Below are 24,974 nucleotides of genomic sequence, written 5' to 3' on the forward strand. Positions count from 1 at the left end.
ACTTGACCGTGCCAAGTTATGTGCATCATAGGCAGGGAAGCTTCAGTAATAGGCAGGGCTCTCACCATCCGTGAGTTACAGTTCCTATTTTAAAAGTCTCTGATGATCATCTATGAAGACAAGGTGATTCCGTCCCAGTCGCTCAAAGCAGTGAACATGGGTTCAGGACACCATTCTTAGTTCATTAGTTCATTGGTATTTTCTCTCAAATTTGGATTCTAAACTTTGTCTTGCTTTGTGCACTTTTCCAATATGAGGAGGATCAACATGGTTTCTAATTATGATCACACTGTTTAGCCACACACTTGACTCAAAAATGGCTGAGTAGAGTCTACAGCAACTAAGAATACCTTCAAGATATTTTAAATATAGACTAAAACCAACTGGGTTTGCTTGCAAATTGTTGAGCATAAACACTTTTTGAGCATTAACACTATGAAAAACCAAAGTGAAGAGTAAATTGAAGCAGAACATTTGAAGGTTACATTTCAAAGTTATTGAACTATGGGCTTACCTGTGCATAGGCACTCTGGGTAACCTTCCTCAAATCATCTTGCGCACCAGTTGTTATTCTACCAAAAAAGATTTGTTCTGAAACTCGTCCGCCTAATGTCATACACATACGGTCATGGAGCTGTTCTTTACTGTACAGGTATTGCTCTTTAGGTAAATACTGAGCATAACCAAGTCCCTTTCCACGGGGTATGATGGACACCTAGAATCAGACAGGAAGAATGTCTCTGAATTCCGTGTGTAGACTGGTCACCCCGCTTACCAACATATTTATGAAACTCCCTCATTTGCTCCAAAAGACCCTTTGATGCCCTTCGGGTGTGAAAGATCCTCACTAAATTCATAACCTTTCTTCCACCAAGCATTCAAGAAATGTGTTATGACCAAGCAATTTCTGAGAATTTTACGTACACAAAAGCCAAAATTGAACACATTGTAATGCCGACTGTTCACCTGAAAACTGAACCCAAGAAACGTTCTAGTGGCACAACCATATGGCAAAATGGAAGTTGGCAGGTTTTAAAGTTGGGCACACTGTCCAGATTAACCATTGAAAATGAAATCCCTTATTCACCTGGTATAGAAGAACAAAAGGCTTGCAATTACAGGATTGAAATCATGTATCTAGCACACTCCACCTGCTTTTTTGGGCATTGTCCAATGTCAAGCAGCAAAAGCCTATTGTTAACCCAGTTCCCCCAGCAGGATCGTGGCAGGTGGGTTGGTGGTTAAAATGACAATTGGGTGCTCAACACAGAATTTTAAATATCATGTTTCCAGAAGCATCGGCGTTGCTTGCTACGAGCAGAGAAGAACCTCTTAACGATTTAAATCGGTGGGTCCGATTAGGTCATTTGGACCCAACTATCTGCAGGTATCACACGGTCAAAGGTATTTTTTTTTTTAAATATCGCTGATTGAATTTGAATTTGAGCACTTATGGCTAAACCAGCATTTACTGCCCATCCTTAGTTGCCCTTGAGAAGGTGGTGGCCAGTTGATGTCTTGAATCGCTGCAGTCCATGTGGCGTAGATATACACACGGTGGCAGTTCTGTTATGGAGCGAGTTCCAGAATTGTGATCTAGTGATAAGGAAGGAATGGCCAGATGATGTGTGGTTTCCAGGGGAGCTTGCAGGAAAAGGAATTCCCGTATAGCTGCTGCCCTCGCCCTTCTAGGTGGTTGCGATCACGGTTTTGGAAGATGCTGTGGAAAGAGGATTGGTGAGCTGCTGCAGTGCAACTTGATTGGTGCACACTGTTGTCACTGGTGGAGAGAGTGTACAATGAAGGTAGAGAACGGGGTGTTGATCAAACGAGCTACTTTGTCCCGGATGGTGTTGAGTTATATTGTTGAATCTGTACTCATCGAGGCAAGTGGCGAGTATTCCATCACGCTCACAGCTTGTGCCGTGTAGATAGTGGACAGGCTTTGGGAAGTCAAGAGATAAGTTACTCACCACAAAATTCACAGTCCCTGAGCCGCTCTTGTACTCACATTATTTAATACGGCTGATCCAGTGCAGTTTCTGGTTAATGGTACCCCCCAATTGTTGATTGTGATGGCAATGCTATCAAATGTCAATGGGAGGTAATGTAGTTACGCCCATGCCCTCCACCCCCAGTACGAACAGACTTGCTTTTTTTCCAGCACAAGTACAAAAAAAATCAAAACTGTACATACAATAATATACGTACAATTGCCAGCACATAAACAATGGGGCAAATGGCCTCCTTCTACGCTGTGGCCATTTGTGATTATTGCTGCGAGACATCTCTCTTTTCAGCAAATTCAAATTCTGCACTACCAAGCATTATGTGACTCTGTGAAGTTGCATTTATACATTACCTTTAACAGGGAAAGGCATTCCATGTATTATTCTGCTGTCGGGTGTCATGCTTTGTAATGTCAGTGATCATGGATCTCCAACTTCCATGCTCTTTGATAATAATCAGCAACTTGGTGTTGTTCTCAAATCTCATACAAGACATTGGTAAGACCACACATGGAATACTGTGTTCAGTTCAGTTCCTATAATCCCCTATTATAGGAGGGATATTGTTAAACTATAAAGAGTGCAGAACAGATTTACGAGGATGCTACCAGGACATGATTGTCTGAGCTAGAAGGAGAGGCTGTGACTTTATTCCCTGCTGCGTAGCAGGCTTAGGGGTGATCTTATAGAGGTCTATAAAATAATGAGGAGCATAGATAAGGTAGATAGTCAATATCTTTTCCCAAAGGTAGAGGAGTCTAGAACTAGAGGGCATAGGTTTAAGGTGAGAGGGGAGAGATACAAAAGAGACCAGAGGGGAAATTTCTTCACACAGAGGGTGGTGAGCATCTGGAACGGACTGCCAGTTAGAGGCGGGTACAATTTTGTCCTTTAAAAAGCAGTTAGACAGTTACACGGGCAGGGTGGGTATAGAGGGATATGGGCCAAATGCAGGCAAGTGGGACTAGCTCAGTGATAGAAACTGGGCGGCATGGACCAGCTGGGCCGATGGGCCTGTTTCCATGCTGTAAACATCTGACTCATACCTATGCTGTCAGTGTATTCCCTTCTTTGTTGCCCTTTTACTCTGCTACCCTCCATTTTACTTGTCACTACCAGATGCTCTAGTTTCTCTCAAATACACGCCCAAGGAATTGTAGTTGTAGTTGTCTCTTGGTGATCATTTGTAAACGTTCTTCAACTATTTGTTAAATAACCTATTGCTCGAATGGGAATATTAACTCAACCGAGTTCGGACTGAATATACTAGAAGTTCTTTTGCTGAAGTTCTGAAGCAATGTTCCCTGGCTACAGAGGAGCAATCGTCCAACAGTTTTATAAACATGACTTAGCACTGGATTAGACTTCCAACATTTGCTTGAATTTATCTCACCTTCAGCAAAGGGTCAGCATGCTCCAGGAACCATCCAGCCACTGCATGACCTGCCTCATGGTACGCTACAGTTTTCTTCTCTTCTGGCTGAAGAATTTGGGTTTTCTTTTCCAGCCCTACATTAAGATAGGACGAAATGTTGCAACGTATTAAAAGAAATTCACAAAGCATAAAATCTGCAGGTTCCGATTTCTTCAACAAACTCCAAGATTTTAGGTGGAAGAAAAATTTACCCGAGTAAACGTGCGGCTGTTCTGGAGAACGGTTTCCTTTGCGACATTATTAATAATAATAATAATAATAATAATAATAATAATAATAATAATAATAATAATCGCTTATTGTCACAAGTAGGCTTCAATGAAGTTATTGTGAACATCCCCTAGTCACCACATTCCGGCGTCTGTTCGGGGAGGCCGGTACGGGAAATGAACCCGCGCTGCTGGTCTTGTTCTGCATTACAAGCCAGCTGTTTAGACCAATGTGCTAAACCAGCCCCTGGTTTAATACCAGCAGGTAATATACGAATGAGACAACCAAACTAATAAAGTATTTATGACTTCCGATTTGCACAAAATGAATTCAAGAATATAGTGAGTTTGCCATCTATATCCACATGTAACAGAAAAAGCAAAAACCGCGTTCTGCACCATAGAGTCTTCAGAAGTTCCCATATATCGTTGTGCATGGGCTCCTGCGTCACTATGGGAGATCCAGTACAGGTGTTGACATACAATACCACCATCCCCTACGTATACTTGAATCCTTCCTGATGTGGTGGTTCTGCACTACAACCTCGACACTCTTCATCACTTTAGCTGTTGTCTCGATTATCCCTAAATTAAAAAATCCAACATGTCCCCTCCCAAAATGCCTGCACCACTAACAGGAAAATGAGTTATAGTTAAGGCCCAAGTTATTTGTTAATATTATGGTCGGGGGCTGCAAATACACAACAGAAAATTGAATAGCTTTCATAGAATTGTAGAATTTACAGTGCAGAAGGTGGCCATTCGGCCCATCGGGTCTGCACAGGTCCTTGGAAAGAGCACCCCGCTTAAGCCCCACACCTCCACCCTATCCCTGTAACCCAGTAACGCTACCTAACCTTTTTGTTAAGAGCAATTTAGCATGGCCAATTCACCTAACCTGCACATCTTGGACTGTGGGAGAAAACCGGAGCACCCGGAGAAAACAAATTACTGCAGATGCTGGTGGCTGAAACAAAAATAAAAACAGAAACTACTGGACAATCTGGGCAGCACGGGAGCATAGTGGTTAGCACAGTTGCTTCACAGCTCCAGGGTCCCAGGTTCGACTCCCGGCTTGGGTCACTCCGGGTGGTCCGGTTTCCTCCCACAAGTCCCGAAAGACGTGTTGTTAGGCGAATTGGACATTCTGAATACTCCCTCAGCGCACCCGAACAGGTGCCAGAGTGGCAACCAGGGGTTTTTCACAGTAACCTCACTGCAGTGTTAATGTAAGCTTACTTGTGACAATAATAAAGATTATTATTAGGTATTTTTTCCCTGCCTTTAGTTAAGGGAATATTCAATACTATGAAATCATACCCCAAATGAATTTAGTCAATATTTCTTCAACCAAAATTTTTTTCCTGTACTTTCTACTTGAGAAATATTGCAACAACTGCTTTTTCATCTCTCTATAACAAATGGCTGGAGAAGATACCAACTTCAAGCATAGGCAAATACCACTCTATAACAGGGTGACCAACTGTACCACATTATGTGGGACCATCCATATTTGAGACAGTTGCCCCATGTCCCAGGTTGTGCGCTGCCAGGACAGCCTTTGTCTTGTATTATGCATGCGCAGTGCAGGTCTGTTTATGTCATAATAATCGCTTATTGTCACAAGTAGGCTTCAATGAAGTTTCTGTGAAAAGCCTCTAGTCGCCACATTCCGGCGCCTGTTCGGGGAGGCCGGTACGGGAATTGAACCCGCGCTGCTGATCTTGTTCTGCATTACAAGCCAGCTGTTTAGCCCACTGTGCTAAACCAGTCCCAAAGCGTGTGTCAGAAGTGGGATGTGAATTGCACTTTGCTATCAGTGTCACATTCCCAGTCTTGATAGCATTCCCCTTCCCCACCAAACACCAAGTTTCCTTTCATCCTTTTCTTACCTTCCCCCCAGCTACCCCATTCTTTCCTTACACATTTCAGGGATGTAGCTTGTTTTATTAAAATGAGAACTAGTTTCACCTTTCAATGCACATCTTACCCAGTTCATGACACAATTTGCTGAAATATCAATAATGCGGCTGCAGAACCTTTTAAAATCTATAAATTCATTGTTTCAGCACTGTTGCTCTGAATGTTGTTGGTAAAAGTTTCAATATTCAGAATATTATTATGCCTTACCTCCAATGACACGCTCAATGGCCTGTTCAAAGTGCTTCTGATTAATAGCCACAGAGAGGTGTCTGGCAGCAATTAAAGCAGCTTCATTGCATACATTAGCAATGTCAGCGCCTGAAAGAAAATAAGTCATCAAGTACAGAAATATGATTCACTTCCAGTATGACATTCCAAAAGCAAGAGGCATCATTAGCAGAAAACAATGTTTCATTGCAAAGTAAACCAACATTTTCAGACATTACAAGTTTCTCCATTTACAGAGAAACTCTTTCCTCTGATATGGAATCCAGAACAAGGGATTATCCTCTTAAAATTAGAGTTAGGCCATTTAGGAGTGTAGTCTGGAACCATTTTTGCATATAGAAGGGTCATGAAGGGTCATTCTGTGGATGTTGGATCACTTGAAACATCCGTGACAGGAAACACCTTTCTAAAAGTGGTAAATCGCCTCAGAATATCAAGTCTTTGACCTTGCTCGGATTTCCACAGCATTTATATGGCTAACCCAGTTAAGTTTCTGGCCAATTTACAGGGTATTGATGCATTGGTATTGCAGTATCATTGAATGTCAAGGGGTTAGATTCTCCCTTATTGGAGATGGTCTTTACCTTGCATTTATGTGACATGAATGTTACGAGTCATTTATCAACCCAAGCCCCAATACTATCTGAGTCTTGCCGCATACAGACACAAACTGCTTCATTATCGGAGAAATTATGAATGGAGCTAAACACAGTGCAATCGTCAACCTCGCTTTGACCTCATCATTGAAGGACGGTCATTAATGAAACTGCGGAATATTGGGGGCTAGGGCACTGCCAAGGAACTCCTGCAGTGATGTCCTGGGGTTGAGATAATTGGCCTCTACAACAACAATCATTTTCCTTTGCGCTAGGAATGCCTCTGCTATATTAAAGAGTGTTATGCAGATCTCCACTGACTTTTGTTTGTGACTACATCTCAAAAATACTTCATTAGAACATAGCATCCCTACAGTGCAGAAGGACGCCATTTGGCCCATCGAGTCTGCAACAACCCCCTGTAAGTGCACCCCACCTAGGACCATTCCCTCGCCCTATTCCCACAACGTCATCCAGCCTGTACATCTTTGGACACTAAGGGGCAATTTAGAATGGCCAATCCACCTAACCGACAGATCTTTGAACTGTGGAAAGAAACCGCAGCACCTGGAGAAAACCCACGGAAAGATGGGGAGAACATTCAAACTCCTCACAATCACCCAAGGCTGGAATCAAATCCAGGTGCCTAGTACTGTGAGACAGCAGTGCTAACCATTGTATTCACAAATAATTGTGAATTATTTTGGAACATTCAGAAGTTGTAAAAGGTATATCAATGCAAAGGTATATCATTTGTACTTCTAATGATGAAGACTGTGAACCAACTTGCATAAGGCTTTGGAATTCAAGTCATTGGTCTAAATTAGTGGACATAAGAAACAGTAAGTATTCCAACACTAAACCTTGTAGCTCTATTCAGCATTTCCTCCTACCCTGACAATTAATCTGCAACGTTTTACAGTCTTAAACCATTTGATCACAAATTCCAAATTGTCTGAATTCATACTGCTTTAGCAACTAGTAAGCTTGGCACAGTGGCACCATGGTTAACACAGCTCCAGGGACCGAGGTTCATCCAGTCTGTCTGTGTGGAGTTTGCACATTCCCCCCGTGTCTGCTTGGGTTTCCTCCGAGTGCTCTGGTTTCCTCCCACAGTTAAAAGATGGGCAGGTTAGATGGATTGGCCATGCTAAATTGCCCTTTAGTGTCTAAAAGGTTAGGTGGGGTCACTGGGATATGGTGGAGGCCTGGGCTTAAGTAGGGTGCTCTTTCCAAGGGCCGGTGCAGACTCGATGGGCTGAATGGCCTCCTTCTGCACTGTAAATTCTATGATTCATGTGAAACTTTGTCAAATGCTTTTGGAAGTCCCAATTCAATATTTTCTACAGATCATTTAGATTGACAGTTTCTCAAAAAAAAGTAAAGGCCATTACAAACAAATAGAACATACAGTATTCTTGTGATTTTACAATATTGAAGAGATCGATAAATTAAATTTTAAGATAAAAGATGGATAAATAGACTGGAGAAGATAAAAGGTGCAAGTATAAATCTGGCAATTTCTGAACTGCAATTTCTTTAAAAAATATATATATATTTATTGAAGTTTTTTCACACAATTTTGCAACCTTACAAACAAAAACCCCACCCCCCCTCGTAACAAAATAGAAAGAAAACGCACATAGCAAGATATAAACATGGTAAAACGATATGCTACAGAGCTTTGTACACTGAATTCCTCCCGTCCATGCCAGTTTTCCAGATCTTTCATGTGTTCTCTTGCTCAAATACCGCCCAGGCAGACCCCCCCTTCCCCCCCCCGGATTGCTGCTGCTGACCGACCTTCATCTAACACTCCGCGAGATAGTCTAGGAACAGTTGCCACCGCCTGTAGAACCCCTGCACAGACCCTCTCAATGCAAGCTTTATCCACTCCAGCTTAATGAACCCAGCCATGTCATTTATCCAGGCCTCCACGCTGGGGGGCTTCGCCTCCTTCCACATTAGCAAGATCCTTCGCCGGGCTAATAGGGATGCAAAGGCCAGAATGCCGACCTCTTTCGCCTCCTGCACTCCCGGCTCATCCACTGCTCCAAATATTGCTAGCCCCCAGCTTGGCTTGACCCGGGCTTTCACCACCTTAGATATTGTTCCCGCCACTCCCCTCCAGAACCCCTCCAGTGCCGGGCATGACCAAAACATATGGACATGGTTCGCCGGACTTCCTGAGCACCTCCCACATCTGTCCTCTACCCCAAAGAACCTACTCAGCCTCGCCCCCGTCATGTGCGCTCTATGAACCACCTTAAATTGTATCAGGCTAAGCCTGGCACACGAGGAGGAAGAATTAACCCTCCCTAGGGCATCAGCCCATAGCCCCTCCTCAATCTCCTCCCCCAGCTCCTCCTCCCATTTACCCTTCAGCTCCTCTACCAACACCTCCTCCTCTTCTTTCATCTCCTGGTATATTGCCGACACCTTGCCCTCTCCCACCCATACGCCCGAGATCGCCCTGTCTTGAATTTCCTGTGCCGGGAGCAACGGGAATTCCTTCACCTGCCGCTTCACAAGCGCCCTCACCTGCATGTATCTGAAAGCATTTCCCGGGGGTATCCCAAACTTCTCCTCTAGTGCCCCTAGGCTCGCAAACGTCCCATCAATGAACAGGTCCCCCATTCTTCTAATCCCCGCCCGATGCCAGCTCTGAAACCCCCAGTCCATCCTCCCCGGGACAAACCGGTGGTTACCCCTGATCGGGGACCACACCGAGGCTCCCATTGCACCCCTGTGCCGTCTCCACTGGCCCCAGATCTTTAGCGTTGCCGCCATCACCGGACTCGTGGTGTACCTTGACGGCGAGAGCGGCAGCGGTGCAGTCACCAGCGCCCCCAGACTCGTTCCTTTGCAGGACGCCATCTCCAACCTCTTCCATGCCGCCCCCTCTCCCTCCATCACCAACTTACGGATCATCGCCACATTTGCTGCCCAGTAGTAACTCCCCAAATTCGGTAGCGCCAACCCTCCTCGGTCCCCACTGCGCTCCAAAAACCCTCTCCTTACCCTCGAGGTCTTATTCGCCCACACAAACTCCATAATGCTCCTGCCTACCCTCTTAAAAAAGGCCTTGGTGATCACGATGGGAAGGCACTGAAACACAAAGAGAAACCTCGGAAGGAACACCATTTTGACCGACTGCACTCTACCCGCTAGCGAGAGCGGTAACATGTCCCATCGTTTGAAGTCCTCCTCCATCTGCTCCACCAGTCTCGTCAGATTCAGTTTATGTAGGGCCCCCCCAACTCCTGGCTATCTGGATCCCCAGGTACTGAAAGTTCCCCTCCGCCCTCCTCAGCGGTAGATTGCCTATCCCCCTTTCTTGGTCCCCTGCCTGTACTACAAAAAGCTCACTCTTCCCTACATTAAGCTTATAGCCCGAAAAATCCCCAAACTCCCTTAGAGTCTGCATGACCTCCACCATGCCCTCCACTGGATCCGCCACATACAGCAACAGGTCATCTGCTGCAATTTCAATAGGAGGAACTTATTTCTGCACTACCCACACTGTATCTCAGCCTATTATTTTTTTAATAAATATTTATATTCTCATTTTTCACATTTTTGTCATATGTACAACAAATAATTAACAATAACAACAAATACAACGGCAATCCTATAACTAACAATGTAGCTCAGCCTATTGATGTAACTATTAACACTTACCTGTAAACCCAGGAGTCAAAGCTGCTAGCTTCCTTGCCAAATTTTCTTCTTTGATCGAAGTTTCTAATTTTAAGGGTGCGAGGTGAACTTTAAAAATTGAAGCCCTTCCTTTAATGTCAGGTGGCCCTTTATTACGAAAAAATTAAAACTGCACAATTAATATTGCAGCAATTTAAAATACAAGTTGCATCAACACAATGTTTGCTGCAAATTTGAGCTCACTTGGAAATGCACAATGGCAAGTCTGAGTAACAGCTATCTCACTTATCCCTCCGGATAAAAGCAAATTACTGTGGATGCTGGAATCTGAAACCAAAAAGAAAATGCTGGAAAACGCTTTGACAAAGGGTCATCTGGACTCGAAACGTTTGCTCTTTTCTCTCACTTCAGATGCTGCCAGACCTGCTGAGATTTTCCAGCATTTTCTTTTTGGTTTCACTTATCCTTCCCCATGGCGAGTAGCTCAATTTGCTACACAACCTCCTCCTAATGAAATCAAAAATGCTAACATACGCAACGCACAGTATTTTGTGCTTTCCAGCCCCCAAATTGCTTTTGGAAAAAAAATTGGTTTGATGTGAAACACAGGAGTTTTTATTCCTTTACTTGATCATGGTATGCGAGCGTCGCAGGCTAGGCCAGCATTACAGTGAGGTGAATAAGGACACAGCAAAGAGAATGGCATTGTCCAACCCAGCTCAGTAACTTTCCATGGATTCTGCTGTAAGGATTAAACCAAGTACACACCGAGACTTCCGGTGACGGTGGGAGGGAGGCGGCCGCACAATGGAGGGCTCCCGTTCAGCAACGGCATTTTCGGGGCTTTAAGCCCGGTCCCAGGGTTCACAGAGGCGGCAGAAGCAGGGAGAAGGCATGGAGGAGGCACAGTGAAGACACAGGAGGAAAAAAAGAACAAAGTCGAGGGTGAGCAAGAAAACGGCCGGAAAAAAACCAGCTGAAGGTCCGTCGGGGAGTGGAAAGGTCACCGCGGGGTCACCAAGGAAAATGGAGGCTGGAGCACCAGGGAAGGCCGCACTGCTTACGGCAGAAGAAATAACTAAGGTGATGGCTGCGGAATTAGAAAAGCTGTTGGCGCAGATTGCGAAATGCATGGAGACGGTGAGGAAGGAGATGAGGGAGGTTTTGAGTGTGCTGGTGGAGGAGGCGGTTTCCCCGGTGAGGACGGAGGTGGCGAGCGCAGTGGCGGAGGTGTGAGAGCAAGGGGAGGCGCTGAAGGAAGTGGAGGAGACGTTATTTCAACACGGTGATCAACTTGCCTCGATGGGGAAAGAGATGCGGAAGGTGATGGATACTAACAAGGATCTGCGAGGAAAAATGGAAGACCCGGAAAACAGATCCAGGCGACAGAATTTGAGGATTGTGGGGCTGCCCGAAGGAGTTGAAGGACCGAAGCCGACTGAGTATTTTGCCGCGATGTTGGCAAAACTACTGGGGGAGGGGGAGGATTCCTCCCGATATGAACTGGATCGGGCTCAACGGCCGTGGAGGCCTGTACCAAAGGCGAGTGAGCCGCCAAGGGCAGTAACTCTGTGCTTCCGTAGGTACAGTGTGAAGGAGAAGGTCCTGAGCTGGGCCAAGCAGAAGCGGGTGGTGCAGTGGGCTGGAGCTGGTATACGTGTATACCAGGACTTTACGGTGGAGCTGGCAAGGAGGCGGGCTGCCTTCAACCGGGTGAAGAGGGCACTGTACATTAGCAAGGTGCGCTGCGGCATTGTATATCCAGCGAAGCTGAGGATGATTTACAAGCTCAGGGACTTTTATTTTGGAACGGCGGAAGCAGCGGAGGAGTTTGCGAAAGCAGAAGGACTGTGGCAGAACTGACAAATTGAGGAATGGTCATGTGCCGATGTAACCTCATGACTGTATTTTCTTCTTTTTTGTATCACTGCGTGCGGGTGTAGAGACTAAAGGAGCCAATGTTGCATATATTTGCACAAGGGAAGGGACGGGACTTTCACTCGAAATTAGGGTTCTTTGGGGTGTAGGTGGATATGCGGGGTTTGTGTGCTAAAAGGGGATCTTTGGGCTTTCCTAGGGCCGGGCAAGTGGGAAAGGGACCCGGGCGGGGGCCTCCACGCTGGCCGGTTTAAGCCGGCCAGTGAACGGGAGTGAGGTGGGGGGAGGGGCTGCGGCCATCGGAGCCTGGCAGAACAGGGTCCGAGTGGTCTAGCTGGGGTGGAAAGTTGGGGGGAAGGAACCGAGGTTGGGAGGAGGAGTTTTACAAGAGGCAGTGGACGGGAGGAGCTGGAGACCGGGGGTGGGTGGGGGGTGGGGGGGAGCTGTGTAATATTAAGGGTGACTACGGGTAATCCCTGATTCCTTTTTGTCATTTGTTTATGTAAACATGCGGGTTGAGGTTTGGGGGTTGGTGGGTAGATGGGATTGTTGTTATTATGGGGACTGACATATCTTGCTGATTATTGTTTATTGTTGATGGTTGTAAATGTGGGAGAAAATGTGAAAAAGGAGAATAAAAAAAATAAAATTGAAAAAAAAAAACAAGTACACACCAATTGCAATATCCCTTTTGCTGCCGTTTCAAAGCCAGGTGGAAATGCAAACTGTGAAGAGAGCACAGTGAGGATGCAAAGAAATATAAAATAAAAATAAAGTGCTGGGAAAATTCAATGGGTCTAGCAGCATCTGTGGAGAGAGAAGCAGAGCTACCTTATCATTACGGTTCATTTTGCCTGTGGTTCCATTTCATCTTTGTAATTTAATCTTCCCTGCTCCCTGATCTTCTCTTTTGTTCCACCTCTTCTGCCCCCCACTTTACAACAGCATAAAACCCATCATATTTCTACCTCTCGTCAGCTCCAATGGAGAGCTGATTAGACCCGAAACATTAGCGCTTTCTCTCCCTACAGATGCTGCCAGGCCTGAGTTTTATCAGCGCTGTTTTTTAATTTCAACTCACCAGTACCTACAGTATTTTGCTTTCATTTATGTAAGGAGATATAGACAGGTAAAGTGAATGGGCAACAAGATGGGAGTATAGTGAGGAAGTGTGAGGTTATTCACTTTGGTCATAATAGAAAAGCAGAATCTTTATCGAATGGCATGAAACTTGTAGATGTTGATGTTAGAGACTTGGGTGTGCTCACAAAGGAACACAGCAAGTTAGCATGTAGGTGCAGCAAGCAATTAGGAATGCAATTGACAGTTTGTTGCAGGGGTTGGCTTGCTACAATTGTAGCCTCATCAATGCAGGGTCCAGGATATCTGAAGCTTTGATGAGGCTTCATCGTGAATACTGTGTGCCGTTTTGGTCTCCATATTTAAGGAAAGATATGCTTTCATTGAAGGCAATCCAATAAAGGTTCATTAAATTGGTTCCTGGGCTGAGGGCTTGTCCTACGATGAGAGGCTGAGTAAATTGAATTCATATTCTCTGGAATTTTGAAGAAGGCGATCTCATTGAAACCTCCTACAAGACTTGAAGGGGTGTGAAAGGGCAGACCGACCGATAGGTTGTTTCTGCCAGGTGGAGAATCTAAAACACGGGGAACAGTCTCAGGATAAGGGGATGATCATGAGTGGCACGGTAGCACAGTGGATAGCACAGTTGCTTCACAGCTCCAGGGTCACAGGTTCGATTCCGGCTTGGGTCATGGTCTGTGCGGAGTCTGCACGTTCTCCCCGTGTGCGCGTGGGTTTCCTCCGGGTGCTCCGGTTTCCTCCCACAGTCCAAAGATATGCAGGTTAGGTGGAGTTACTGGGTTACGGGGATGGGGTGGAGGTGTGGGCTTAAGTGGGTGCTCTTTCCAAGAGCCGGTGCAGACTTGATGGGCCGAATGTCCTCCTTCTGCACTGTAAATACTATAATTAGAGCTGAGATAAGGAAACATTTCTTCACAAAGAGTTGAGAATCTTTGGAGTTCTCTATCCAGTGGATTGTGGATGTTCCATTGTTGAATATATTTAAGTCTGGAATTGACAGTTTTTCGGTCTCTCAGGGATTTAAGAGATACGAAAAGTAGGCAGGAAAGTGGAGTTGAAGCTGATCAGACATGATCGTACTGAATGGCTGCGTAGGTTGCATACGGTTTACTCCCTTGTGCGCCCATGTTTTACTCCCCTCTACAGATTTTTTTGTATAAAATGATTTATGTTCTATCAGTTTCAGCATGCCTCAAAATAAAGCAGATGTAATGTGTTCAGACCTACCAATGAAAATTTGTCTGTCAAATCGCCCTGGCCTCATCAGTGCAGGGTCCAGAATATCTGGGCGGTTTGTGCCAGCCAAAACCACCACGTTGGTTGCAGTGTTGAATCCTGCCAAAAATAATTGCAGTCGACACAAGGATCTCATTAATACAACAACATCAATGTGTCAAGGTCGGCAGCATTCCTTTCCTGTACTCCAATCGGGAACATACAGTTGAACACAACAGGAAAGAAGCAGGAAAGCACTGGAGCCAATTTCTGCAGCCCCGCCGGTTTTGAGCTTCACTTCCATATTAGTCCAATGCCATTTGATGAGCAAATGGAGGATTGTTCCAGATTAACATAAGCTGTGTAACTTTGAGGCCTGAACATCAAGTGAGCATTTTCTTCTAACTTTACAAATCCTCTAAAGAAGTGCAATATTAAAATATTTATGCAAATCTTGCTGCAGCTGTCTTTGCTCTATAATGTTTCAAATGCAAATGCACTTCACAAAAGTTCAGACCTTCTTACTTTTGAAATGTCGCTAAGTTGCTTGTTCAAGGATCAGCTACTGCGTGTTCTTGATAAGTACGTACCGGTCAGGCAGGGAGGAAGGCGTAGAGCGAGGGAACCGCGGTTTACCAAAGAAGTGGAATCTCTTGTTAAGAGGAAGAAGGAGGCCTATGTGAAGATGAGGTGTGAAGTTTCAGTTGGGGCGATGGATAGTTACAAGGTAGCGAGGAAGGATCTAAAGAGAGAGCTAAGACGAGCAAGGAGGGGACATGAGAAGTATTTGGCAGGTAGGATCAAGGAAAACCCAAAGGTTTTCTATAGGTATGTCAGGAATAAGCGAATGACTAGGGTAAGAGTAGGACCAGTCAAGGACAGGGATGGGAAGTTGTGTGTGGAGTCTGAAGAGATAGGTGAGATACTAAATGAATATTTTTCGTCAATATTCACTCAGGAAAAAGATAACGTTGTGGAGGAGAATGCTGAGACCCAGGCTATTAGAATAGATGGCATTGAGGTACGTAGGGAAGAGGTGTTGGCAATTCTGGACAGGCTGAAAATAGATAAGTCCCCGGGGCCTGATGAGATTTATCCTAGGATTCTCTGGGAGGCCAGGGAAGAGATTGCTGGACCTTTGGCTTTGATTTTTATGTCATCATTGGCTACAGGAATAGTGCCAGAAGACTGGAGTATAGCAAATGTGGTCCCTTTGTTCAAAAAGGGGAGCAGAGACAACCCCGGCAACTATAGACCGGTGAGCCTCACGTCTGTAGTGGGTAAAGTCTTGGAGGGGATTATAAGAGACAAGATTTATAATCATCTAGATAGGAATAACATGATCAGGGATAGTCAGCATGGCTTTGCGAAGGGTAGGTCATGCCTCACAAACCTTATCGAGTTCTTTGAGAAGGTGACTGAACAGGTAGACGAGGGTAGAGCAGTTGATGTGGTGTATATGGATTCCAGTAAAGCGTTTGATAAGGTTCCCCACGGTAGGCTATTGCAGGAAATACGGAGGCTGGGGATTGAGGGTGATTTAGAGATGTGGATCAGAAATTGGCTAGTTGAAAGAAGGCAGAGGGTGGTAGTTGATGGGAAATGTTCAGAATGGAGTTCAGTTACAAGTGGCGTACCACAAGGATCTGTTCTGGGGCCGTTGCTGTTTGTCATTTTTATCAATGACCTAGAGGAAGGCGCAGAAGGGTCGGTGAGTAAATTTGCAGACGACACTAAAGTCGGTGGTGTTGTCGACAGTGTGGAAGGATGTAGCAGGTTACAGAGGGACATAGATAAGCTGCAGAGCTGGGCTGAGAGGTGGCAAATGGAGTTTAATGTAGAGAAGTGTGAGGTGATTCACTTTGGAAGGAATAACAGGAATGAGGAATATTTGGCTAATGGTAAAGTTCTTGGAAGTGTGGATGAGCAGAGGGATCTAGGTGTCCATGTACATAGATCCCTGAAAATTGCCACCCAGGTTGATAGGGTTGTGAAGAAGGCCTATGGAGTGTTGGCCTTTATTGGTAGAGGGATTGAGTTCCGGAGTCAGGAGGTCATGTTGCAGCTGTACAAAACTCTGGTACGGCCGCATTTGGAGTATTGCGTACAGTTCTGGTCACCGCATTATAGGAAGGACGTGGAGGCTTTGGAGTGGGTGCAGAGGAGATTTACCAGGATGTTGCCTGGTATGGAGGGAAAATCTTATGAGGAAAGGCTGATGGACTTGAGGTTGTTTTCGTTGGAGAGAAGAAGGTTAAGAGGAGACTTAATAGAGGCATACAAAATGATCAGGGGGTTAGATAGGGTGGACAGTGAGAGCCTTCTCCCGCGGATGGAAATGGCTGGCACGAGGGGACATAGCTTTAAACTGAGGGGTAATAGATATAGGACAGAGGTCAGAGGTAGGCTCTTTACGCAAAGAGTGGTGAGGTCGTGGAATGCCCTACCTGCAACAGTAGTGAACTCGCCAACACTGAGGGCATTTAAAAGTTTATTGGATAAGCATATGGATGATAATGGCATAGTGTAGGTTAGATGGCTTTTGTTTTGGTGCAACATCGTGCTATCCTCCAGTCCTCTGGCACTATTCCTGTAGCCAATGATGACATAAAAATCAAAGCCAAAGGTCCAGCAATCTCTTCCCTGGCCTCCCATAGAATCCTAGGATAAATCCCATCAGGCCCCGGGGACTTATCTATTTCCAGCCTGTCAACCAAGTTAATTGGTTAAGCACACCACCGGGTGCGTATAAAGTGGAAACCCTTCCGTGGTTACTGGGCATCGCAGGGACTGGGTGGGGTGCATCGTTACCCCTCAGAACCACATTTTAATTCAAAATTTTTAAGTTTCCTTTAGGGTTTTATTCTTAGTTCCAGTCTCCCTTTAAGGAACTATCCCCCTCCCCATCCTAATTTGTTCTGTGTGTTTATTGGTTGTTTTGTTTTACTCAAAAGAGTGAAAAGGGGAGACAAGGGGTTGACAGCTGAGTGGCAATATCACAAGCCTAGTAATCCTGGGGCCAAACCTAATTATCTGAGGACATGGCTTCAAATCCCACCATGGCAACTGGTTAAATTTGTTTAAAAGAAACTGAAAGAGGAAAACACTGGTTTATTGATTTGATTTAAGAAGGGGAAACTAGTGATCATCTGGGATTGGTGATTTGTGAGAGTTGGAATAAAACTCTTGTTGAAGAAGTGAAGATTTGCTTTCTTAGCAACCAACCATTGGCGTTTTACAAAAGGAAGATAAAGAGAAAGCTGAAAGAGTTGATGAAGCAGAGTGGGAGGAGACTCATGTCGAGGATGGGCCAGTTCGACCAAATGTTCTATTTCTGTGCTGTACATTTTATGTAATCCCTATTATTCTACCAATTTTTGCCAATGTGCTCAATTAAAAAAACAAAGAAGGTTGAGTTCTCAATACTATTTTATATTGCTATTTATATATTCCACTCAAAAACATTTGGAAGAACTACCATTCTCCTCTCTGTCTTTCTTGGCAAAAGTAAAGAAGGGAAGACAGGAGAACGTTGCTGTAAAACACTGCAGGCCCAATGCTCTGACAAGAAATAATTGTTCCCGCAGTTCTTCAATCTGAAGCATAGCAAGAAAGTGGAACCAAGCAGAGACTCAAGACATTGAGAGTGAACCAAAGCTTCTTGTGGACGTGTTGGGCCATACAATTCCAGACATGAACATTTTTGTCCGCATCTGCAGCAAAACAGTAAGCAACAAGTCGACTCAAATCATTCTGGTGCACCACCTCGTGGTTTAACAAAGTAGTACTGGCAGTGATTGTGGTGTTCAGTGGAGTACGACCTTATCCTGAGCAATAATTATTTTATTGAAAATAATGAGGTGGGGAAAGAAAGAAGGCAACAATGTCATTTTTCTTCCATCCATTCAGCTATACACTGTCACCGAAGTGAATGGAAATAAGAAAAGCTCCCTGGAAATCAGTGTCAAAATGCTTAGGTACAGTTACAGAAACTCTCCTACTGATAGCATTGTGTCCTTACAAAAAGATGGATGCTCCAGTTATAAGTGACCCATTTCAAACAGAAGATAATTATTTTAACTGCAGCTAAAAAAACACGCTCACACTCTGCCCAACCGTGCGCTCATACTCTACCACACACTCACACTCAGCTCAACTTGGAAATATATCACCGTTCCGTCATTGTCGCTAAGTCAAAATTCTGGAACTCCTTCCCTACTAGTAGGGTGTACCGACAGCAAATGGACGGCAGCTGTTCAAGAAGGCAGCTCACCACCACCTACTCAAGGGCAATTAGGGATGGGAACAATGAGCCAGTGAAGCTCATGTCCCGTAAGAAAATGAATTAAAAAAAACACACACACTTAACCAGTTACTTGTACTTACCATCCATTTCTACCAGGAGCTGGTTTAGAGTGTTCTCCTGCTCACTCTGTCCTCCAAAATTACCTCGACCCCTTTTCCTTCCAACTGCATCAATCTCATCAATGAAAAGGATACAAGGAGCATTTTTCCGAGCCATCACGAACAGGTCTCGCACCTAAAACAGAGACAGGTTTTTTGAGATGGGTACATGGTTATAAATTTATTGAATCAGGCTGGCAAAGAAAGACTTGCATTCATATTGTACTTTCACAACCTTAAATTGTCCCAAAGCACTTTACAGCCAATCATATAGGTTCATCATGGAACCATGAAAATTACAGCATCGGAAATTACTATTAACTTGTATTTTTAGGTGATGAGATGAGAATTTTAAAATCCAGATGTCGCTTAACTGGAAGCCAATGTAAGTTAGCGAGCACAGGGATGATAGATGAATGAGCTTGGTGCAAGTTAGTATATGGGCAACAGGATTTTTGACGAGCTCAAGTTTATAAGGCAGCACGGTAGCATTGTGGATAGCACAATTGCTTCACAGCTCCAGGGTCCCAGGTTTGATTCCGGCTTGGGTCACTGTCTGTGCGGAGTCTGCACATTCTCCCCGTGTGTGCGTGGGTTTCCTCCGGGTGCTCCGGTTTCCTCCCACAGTCCAAAGATGTGCAGGTTAGGTGGATTGGCCATGATAAATTGCCCTTAGTGTGTGTCCAAAATTGCCCTAAGTGTTGGGTGGGGTTACTGGGTTATGGGGATAGGGTGGAGGTGTTGACCTTGGGTAGGGTGCTCTTTCCAAGAGCCGGTGCAGACTCGATGGGCCGAATGGCCTCCTTCTGCACTGTAAATTCTATGATAATTCTATGATATAGGGTGGAAATGAGAGGCATTCGAATAACAACGTCTGGAGGTAACAAAGGCATAGACGAGAGCATCAGCAGCAGATGAACTGAGGAAGGGGCAGTCAAGTGATCTTAAAATCACAAATCATGCACTCTACTTAAATAAAGTTTGCAAAACTTGTACTCCCCTTTGTCTTAATAATTTTGTATAGTAGCTAAGAGAAACTGCTGGAAGCTAAAGAAAAGTAGATTTAGACTGCACAATCTGAATCCAGAACAAGGGGGCGCAATCTTGAAATTTGAGCAGGGCCATTTCGGAATGAAATCAAGAATCACTTTTCCAACAGAGTGTAAAGGCAACCTGCATCTCTTTTCCAGAAAGACTGTGGATGCTGGACCAATAGACTTCAAGAGTGAAATTAATATTGTTTAAGGGAACAAATCTACTTTCCTGCTGGTTTCTTTGGGCTGCAGAGTAGTGAAGTGAAGGAGGAGTTAGTATCTTTATTGTAAACTATATGTTCTTTCTTTTACATACATCCCTTTGAGGTGGGAATGACTTTCTCCTGAAGACCTCTCTATTCAATTCTTTCCAGAAAATGCAAAATGACCATCAGATCACTTAAAACACAGAGATTCACACTAAACAGTAGAAGACTTACCCTAGCAGGACCCACACCAACAAACATTTCCAAGAATTCAGATCCATTAACTGTGATGAATGGAACATTGGCCTCTCCTGCAGTAGCCTTGGCTAGCAAAGTTTTCCCAGTGCCTGGAGGACCCGTAAGAATAGCTCCCTGTGAAAACAATTCACGTTAGACCATGCGTAGAGAATTTGTCAATTCATTTGCAGGCACAGCACTCTGGTCCATAAAAGCAAATAACTTGCTTTATTTATAGATCATTATCTTTCACACATGTGCCATTTATAACCTAACCTAATGCTGGTCTTGTCCTGCTATTAGTTAACTGAACTCAAAACCAAATATGCTCCTTCAGGCAATGATTATAAATTAATCCAATTTTTTACACTCAATAACTTAATCAATATATCACCAAACCTTTAAATAGATAGGGAGATAGGGTGGAAGTGAGGGCTTAAGTGGACCCGGGTTCGATCCCGGCCCCGGGACACTGTTCGTGTGGAGTTTGCACATTCTCCCCGTGTCTGCGTGGGTTTCACCCCTACAACCCAAAGATGTGCAGGTTAGGTGGATTGGCCACGCTAAATTGCCCCTTAATGGGAAAAAAATAATTGGGTACTCTAAATTTATTTAAAAAAAATAACTTCTAATATTTTCCTGGTGACAGATGTTAATCTAACTGACTTGCAGTTTCCTGCTTTCTCCCTCCTTTAAATTAGTCACATGTGCTATTTTCCAATCTAATGGAACCTTCCCTGAATCTAGGGAATTTTGGAAAATTAAAACCAATGAATTAACTATCGCACTAGTCACTTCTTTTAAAACCCGGATGAAGTCCATCTGGATACAGGAACCTGTCATTCCACAGCCCCAACTATTTGCTTGGTACTTCTCTGATAATTGTAATTTTGAGTTCCTCCCTCCCTTCCATTTCATGATTTACAGTAATCTCTCCGCTGTTACTTGCATCCTGTCTAGGGGCTGGTTTAGCACAGTGGGCTAAACAGCTGGCTTGCAATGCAGAACAAGGCCAGCAGCGCGGGTTCAATTCCCGTACCGGCCTCCCCGAACAGGTGCTGGAATATGGCGACTGGGGGCTTTTCACAGTAACTTCATTGAAGCCTACGTGACAATAAGCTATTATTATTATTACTGTGAAGACCGATGCAAAATACATGTTTAATTCATTATTAATTCCCCAGACTCGGGCGGCACGGTAGCAGAGTGGTTAGCACTGTTGCTTCACAGCTCCAGGGTCCCAGGTTCCATTCCCAGCATGGATCACTGTCTGTGCGGAGTCTGCACGTTCTCCCTGTGTCAGCGTGGATTTCCTCCGGGTGCTCTGGTTTCCTCCCACAAGTCCCGAAAGACATGCTGTTAGGTGAATTGGACATTCTGAATTCTCCCTCAGTGTACCTGAACAGCTGTCAAAATGTGGCGACTAGGGGATTTTCACAGTAACTTCATTGCAGTGTTAATGTAAGCCTACTTGTGAAATTAAGGTTATTATTACCAAAGAGTCAGGGAGAGGGGCCTTGGGCACCTGAAGGGAAGAGCATCAGCCAGGCATCCTGGCATCATCCAGTATGTCCTGATGCTCCTAATTCTCTCTGCCTGCAACCCCAACTCCAGCAGGTCAGGCCCAGAGGGATGCAGCTGCCCTGGAGCATGAGGCACCCTAAGCAGGACTGGGCCCTCCAGGCCTCAGATTATTACAGCAGGAACAGCAGTCAGCACACTACTTCCACCTCTGGGAATGTCGGGGTTGCACCTAAACCTAGTGTTAGAGTACGTTTCAAAGGCACAGTAGTGGCTCGGGTGTTCATTCACTGCATATAATCTCTCTCCAAGTCCATAAGACCATAAGACATAGGAGCAGAATTAGGCCATTCGGCCCATCGAGTCTGCTCCTCCATTCGGTCATGGCTGATATTTGTCTCATCACCATTCTCCTGCCTTCTCCCCATAACCCCTGATCCCCTTAACCCCTGATCCACTTATTGATCAAAAACCTATCTATCTCTGTCTTAAAGTGATTTGACCTCCACAGCCTTTTACGGCGAGTTCCACAGATTCACCACCCTCTGGCTGAAGAAATTCCTCCTCATCTCTGTTTTAAAGGATCGTCCCTTTAGTCTGAGATTGTGTCCTCTGCTTCTAGTTTTTCCGACAAGTGGAAACATCCTCTCCACATCCACTCTATCCAGGCCAGTCTCTGGTATTGAATGGCTCAGCGACGTGATGCAACTTCCCGCATTCAATCAAAGGTACCAAGTTATCACGCAATTATCTCCCATCTTATTCCTCAGTTCCATGAAGTCCCACTCTAACTCATCACAGCTGATCCTAATTAAGCCATTTAATTACCTTTGCTCCTGACCCGCTGCCTAGCGTTGTTTGACAGAATCTGTCTGAGAACACCAATCGAAATGGATTTCATTACATGACTCTGCAATTAGGACTGTTTTTGGTTATATGCTGACGGCAACTTTAACTCCCTTTGACTGTGAGCAGCCTCTAGCTTCACAGCTGAAGGCTATTGTTAATAAGGAATTGGCCTTGTTACTTGGGAGAGCACTTCACAGCTGCAAGTTATGTTTACTGCTTGCTCCTGCTGGTGACTGCAAATGCCTGGAGGCTGCTGCTGCTGTTTCTTTCCCTTTTCTGCAGCCGGAAAGGAGGACAATTCTTTCTAAGATACCTGGGTCCTGGAACACCGGGCTCAGGTGGACGTACGAGTCCAGAAGACAATCCGATTGGAAGCAAGAGGACGCTGTAGGACCAGGTTCGCAACACTGATCCAAATGGGCCACCTGCAAAGCCGTAGAAGAAAGGCTTTTGCAGATTGCTGATGCGGTGAGTGTTGCATATAACTTGCATGCCACCACAGGTTAAACACGCTGGAAGTCAAAGATGTTCAACTGCACCTTGAGTGCCAGTGAAATATGTGGATGCCAGGATTTGGTTCCGGTGAGATTTGGCTTTGTGGAATCGCGCCGAAAATTACACTTTAAAATTTTCCCGTTAAATCGTGCCCTGGGTTTCTGAGGATTTAAAGGCAGCTAGAAAATTTGTTTGGCTTGGGTTAGAAGGAGGAATCACCAGTGTAATCCTCACCATAAAAGTAACAAAGAACATCACAGGAACAGGCCCTTCGGCCCACCAATCCTGTGCCAATCCAGATTCTTTATTTAGACCAACTACTTATTGTCCAAACGATCTGTATCTCTTCATTCCCCGCCATTCATGTGTCTATCAAGATACATCTTAAATGTTGCTATAGTGTCTGTCTCCACCAACTCCACTGGCAACCCGTTCCAGGCACCCACCACACTCTGCGCAAAATGCTTTCCCTGTATATCACCCCATAACTTTCCCCCTCTCACCTTGAACCTGTGCCTCCTTGTAATTGAGACGTCTACGCTGACTATTCACTAAATTTTGAGATTATAAATTATCTAGTTGGAAAGAAAAATAAAGCAAGCCATTGAGAGCGGGGAATAATGTTTGGACTGGTTCTGCGAGGATACAGTGACCACTTAGGGGACAACAAAGTATAGCCATGGTGTGGCATTTTCAGTTGTGTTAAAAGCTAAATGGGAATTCATTTTCTGTAATTTAAAGTACACATTGCCCCCTGGATGGAGTTTACAGTGTTGCTTTTAGTTAGCTTTTTTTAACCCTTTTTTTTCATGGGTTTTAGGCATTGTTGGCACGGCCAGCATTTGTTGCTTATCCCTAATTGCCCGTGAACTGAGTGGCTTGCTAGGCCGTTCTGTGTCATTATGAGTCAACTACATTGCTGACGGAGTTACATGTAGGTCAGACCAGATAAGGATGGCAGATTTCCTTCCCCATAGGGGACCAGGATTTATGCAACAATCCATGTTAGCTGAGGCTAACTTTCAATTCAAATTCTACCAACCGCGTAATGGGATTTGAACCCTTGTTTCCAGAACAATAGCTTAGGCCTCTAGATTACTAGTCCAGTGACATTACCATACTAGTTTCCCCACCCTGTTACAGTAAAAGTCTTCAACCATGAAATCTATTTGTGTGATCCTTTCAATCAGATGCTGTAAATTCAAATATACTTTTAAAAGAACAAAGAAGAAAAGTACAGCACAGGAACAGGCCCTTCGGCCCTCCAAGCCTGTGCCTACCATGCTGCCCGTCTAACCTTAAAAAAAGTTATTGGTCTCTGCAGTGATTATAACAACTTAATGCAGACTCCTAAGGTTGTTCATTCAATCCAATTTGCTTTTCAACGGAAACAGATCAAAAAAATGTATAGAGGTTAATAGAGTTATTTTCCAGCATCCAAAGCTAACAACCCTAGATACTGCACCGCCTGCTCTCATTTAGAAAGACTAATTAGCTTATTTCCTCAAAGCTCGGGATAAACAGGGATCTTAATACAATAGTAAAATCTGCGGCAATAGGTTAATGCCATTTTGCTTCACACCGTTATCATCTTGTGGTTGGATTTTGTCTAAAAAGCTACCTCACCTTTGGAATTTTGGCTCCAAGTTCTTGATACTGATTTGGATTCTTTAGAAAATTAACGAATTCCATTATTTCCAACTTTGCTTCCTCACATCCGGCCACATCCTTGAACTTTACATCAATTTCATCCTTGAGAACCTTTGCTGTTGTTTCACCAACACTGAACAGTCCACCCATGCCACGTCCAGATCGGCCAACTCCTGCTGCGCCTCTTCTCAGGGTAAACAGCAGAAACCCAATGATCAGGATGGTAGGGAGCATACTCAGTAGAAAGGAGCTAAGGAAATAATATAAACGATGAGTTCAAATGAGACCATGCAAATTTGAGACTTCATTTACAAATGGACT

The 24,974-nt window shown here is 44.6% G+C and overlaps 1 protein-coding gene across 1 annotated transcript in view; it reads right to left on the reverse strand.

Moving 5' to 3' along the window:
* Positions 1-24,974, reverse strand: part of afg3l2 (AFG3-like AAA ATPase 2) — a 74,076-nt gene that overhangs the window by 10,643 nt on the left and 38,459 nt on the right. Inside the window, exons 8-15 of the mRNA XM_072468405.1 lie at positions 24,630-24,903; positions 20,136-20,273; positions 18,644-18,797; positions 14,270-14,377; positions 10,082-10,207; positions 5,784-5,894; positions 3,403-3,518; positions 515-715 (exon numbers count right to left, since the gene is read on the reverse strand). Coding sequence (XP_072324506.1) covers positions 515-715; positions 3,403-3,518; positions 5,784-5,894; positions 10,082-10,207; positions 14,270-14,377; positions 18,644-18,797; positions 20,136-20,273; positions 24,630-24,903 — 1,228 coding nt within the window. The remainder of the gene's footprint in view (positions 1-514; positions 716-3,402; positions 3,519-5,783; positions 5,895-10,081; positions 10,208-14,269; positions 14,378-18,643; positions 18,798-20,135; positions 20,274-24,629; positions 24,904-24,974) is intronic.

Source organism: Scyliorhinus torazame, chromosome 11 (genome assembly GCF_047496885.1).
Source record: "Scyliorhinus torazame isolate Kashiwa2021f chromosome 11, sScyTor2.1, whole genome shotgun sequence".
NCBI classification, from domain to species: domain Eukaryota; kingdom Metazoa; phylum Chordata; class Chondrichthyes; order Carcharhiniformes; family Scyliorhinidae; genus Scyliorhinus; species Scyliorhinus torazame.